General features: G+C 38.7%; 3 protein-coding genes and 2 non-coding genes across 5 annotated transcripts in view; 3 read left to right on the top strand and 2 right to left on the bottom strand. All coding sequences in view use genetic code 11, as the record gives it.

The window, feature by feature from the left end:
• psaB (photosystem I P700 apoprotein A2) overlaps positions 1-892 on the top strand; it is a 2,205-nt gene extending 1,313 nt beyond the window's left edge. The window contains exon 1 of the mRNA in view: positions 1-892. This exon is cut by the window's left edge and continues 1,313 nt beyond it. Coding sequence (YP_007507110.1) covers positions 1-892 — 892 coding nt within the window.
• Positions 893-1,014: 122 nt separating this feature from the next.
• Positions 1,015-1,317, top strand: rps14 (ribosomal protein S14). Its single transcript has one exon. It carries the CDS (start codon positions 1,015-1,017, stop codon positions 1,315-1,317), a length of 303 nt encoding a protein of 100 aa, YP_007507109.1.
• Positions 1,318-1,461: 144 nt separating this feature from the next.
• Positions 1,462-1,535, top strand: trnfM-CAU. The gene has a single exon. It is a non-coding gene; the product is annotated as a tRNA-Met (tRNA).
• Positions 1,536-1,713: 178 nt separating this feature from the next.
• trnG-GCC lies at positions 1,714-1,784 on the bottom strand. The gene has a single exon. It is a non-coding gene; the product is annotated as a tRNA-Gly (tRNA).
• Positions 1,785-2,055: 271 nt separating this feature from the next.
• On the bottom strand, positions 2,056-2,244 carry psbZ (photosystem II protein z). Its single transcript has one exon. The coding sequence runs from the start codon at positions 2,242-2,244 to the stop codon at positions 2,056-2,058; it is 189 nt and encodes a 62-aa protein (YP_007507108.1).
• Between the last annotated feature and the right edge of the window lie 256 nt (positions 2,245-2,500).

Below are 2,500 nucleotides of genomic sequence, written 5' to 3'. Positions count from 1 at the left end.
TCATAATGATGTCATGCTTGCTTTTGGTACTCCGGAAAAGCAAATTTTGATCGAACCCATATTTGCTCAATGGATACAATCGGCTCATGGGAAAACTTCATATGGGTTCGATGTACTTTTATCTTCAACGAGCGGCCCGGCATTCAATGCGGGTCGAAGCATCTGGTTGCCCGGTTGGTTAAATGCTATTAATGAGAATACTAATTCATTATTCTTAACAATAGGGCCCGGAGACTTTTTGGTCCATCATGCTATTGCTCTTGGTTTACATACAACTACATTGATCTTGGTAAAAGGTGCTTTAGATGCACGGGGTTCCAAGTTAATGCCAGATAAAAAGGATTTCGGTTATAGTTTTCCATGCGATGGCCCTGGGCGAGGGGGTACTTGTGATATTTCGGCATGGGACGCATTTTATTTAGCCGTTTTTTGGATGTTAAATACTATTGGATGGGTTACTTTTTATTGGCATTGGAAGCATATCACATTATGGCAAGGTAACGTTTCACAGTTTAATGAATCTTCCACTTATTTGATGGGCTGGCTAAGAGATTATTTATGGTTAAACTCTTCACAACTTATCAATGGATATAATCCTTTTGGTATGAATAGTTTATCGGTCTGGGCATGGATGTTCTTATTTGGACATCTTGTTTGGGCTACTGGATTTATGTTCTTAATCTCCTGGCGGGGATATTGGCAAGAATTGATTGAAACTTTAGCATGGGCTCATGAACGCACACCTTTGGCGAATTTGATTCGATGGAGAGATAAACCCGTGGCCCTTTCTATTGTGCAAGCAAGATTGGTTGGATTAGCCCATTTTTCTGTAGGTTATATATTCACTTATGCAGCTTTCTTGATTGCCTCTACGTCGGGAAAATTTGGCTAATTTTTGAATGGGTTATATTCGCGATAATCTCATTTTTTTCGACGGAGAGAAGGCCTGCCTTCTTATATTTCTACATCTAGGATTCGACTTGTATCATGGATACTAATAGGACCTGAACCATTATGGCAAGGAAAAGTTTGATTCAGAGGGAGAAGAAGAGGCAAAAATTGGAACATAAATATCATTTGATTCGTCGATCCTCAAAAAAAGAAATAAGTCAAGTTCCGTCATTAAGTGACAAATGGGAAATTTATGGAAAGTTACAATCCCCACCACGTAATAGTGCACCTACACGCCTGCATCTCCGTTGTTTTTCGACCGGAAGGCCGAGAGCTAACTATCGAGACTTTGGACTATCCGGACACATACTTCGTGAAATGGTTCATGCATGTTTGGTGCCAGGAGCAACAAGATCGAGTTGGTAAGGATTAACCTTTCATTTCTATAGTCGATGATCATAAATGGCCTCTTTACCATTCTGTATAAATGTACTATTCTATTTGTACAGATATGGTAGAGGGGCACATTCAATCCTTCTTTGTCTATTAGTTTTGACTTCTTCTCTTCAGCGCGGGGTAGAGCAGTTTGGTAGCTCGCAAGGCTCATAACCTTGAGGTCACGGGTTCAAATCCTGTCTCCGCAACATCTTTTTTTTTTTTTTTCCAAAAATTTGGGGTTTGGCTCTGTTAATGTTAACTAGGACCCTTTTTTTGGGGGGGGGTAGGAAGGGGAAAAAAGAGTGGATAGACTCACTACACCATCATGACTAGCTATACCCAATCCTTTAGCATATTAAAAAAATTACTTTATATTTGATATTTGGCGGATAGCGGGAATCGAACCCGCATCTTCTCCTTGGCAAAGAGAAATTTTACCATTCGACCATATCCGCATTTTTTGTTCATGATACACAATATATCATCACATATATGTATATGATAACCTAGATTATATTTGTGCAGTATCAGGCCAGAGACTCTCTTCAGAGTTTTTCCAATCATTTTTTGAATCTAATGAATTGTATTTTTTTCATCCAAGAAGTTTGACCCCCCTCTAATTTTCTTTTTCTTCTGGGGACTTGATATTAAATTGTAATGTGTCTCACAACCGAGAAAAAATTTTTTAGGGGGGTCGTTTCGGTTTTGGATCTGGAACCAGCAGGTTCAAGAGATGAGAGAATTAAGGATACCCACCAGAAAGACTAACCCAATCCATAATGATGTACCGGAAAATACAACATTTTTGTTACTTGACCAACCATCGGGAGAAGCAAATACGACAGGTACGCTAATCAATAAGATTGATGAAGTAGCAATTAATGCAAAAACAGCCAATTGGAAAACAAGAGTCATGCTTTTAATCCTCCAAGATACCAACAAATAAACTATACCATTTGATCCCTCTATCAGTGTAAGAAAATAGATCATCAAGGGATTTTAGTTTACCACGAATCGATTGGACTTATTACTACCCCTTTGAGGACTCTATTCATACATCGAGTCAGGGGAAATGGGATTTTCTTTTTTATTTCACAAATAGACATACTGGATTCTATATATGGATAAATGGATCGATCAGTAGATTCACGCCTGAGATCTTTCTACAGTG

This window comes from Salvia miltiorrhiza, chloroplast (assembly GCF_028751815.1).
Source record: "Salvia miltiorrhiza chloroplast, complete genome".
Taxonomy (NCBI): Eukaryota; Viridiplantae; Streptophyta; class Magnoliopsida; order Lamiales; family Lamiaceae; genus Salvia; species Salvia miltiorrhiza.
This window is presented reverse-complemented; position numbering and strand designations above follow the sequence as displayed.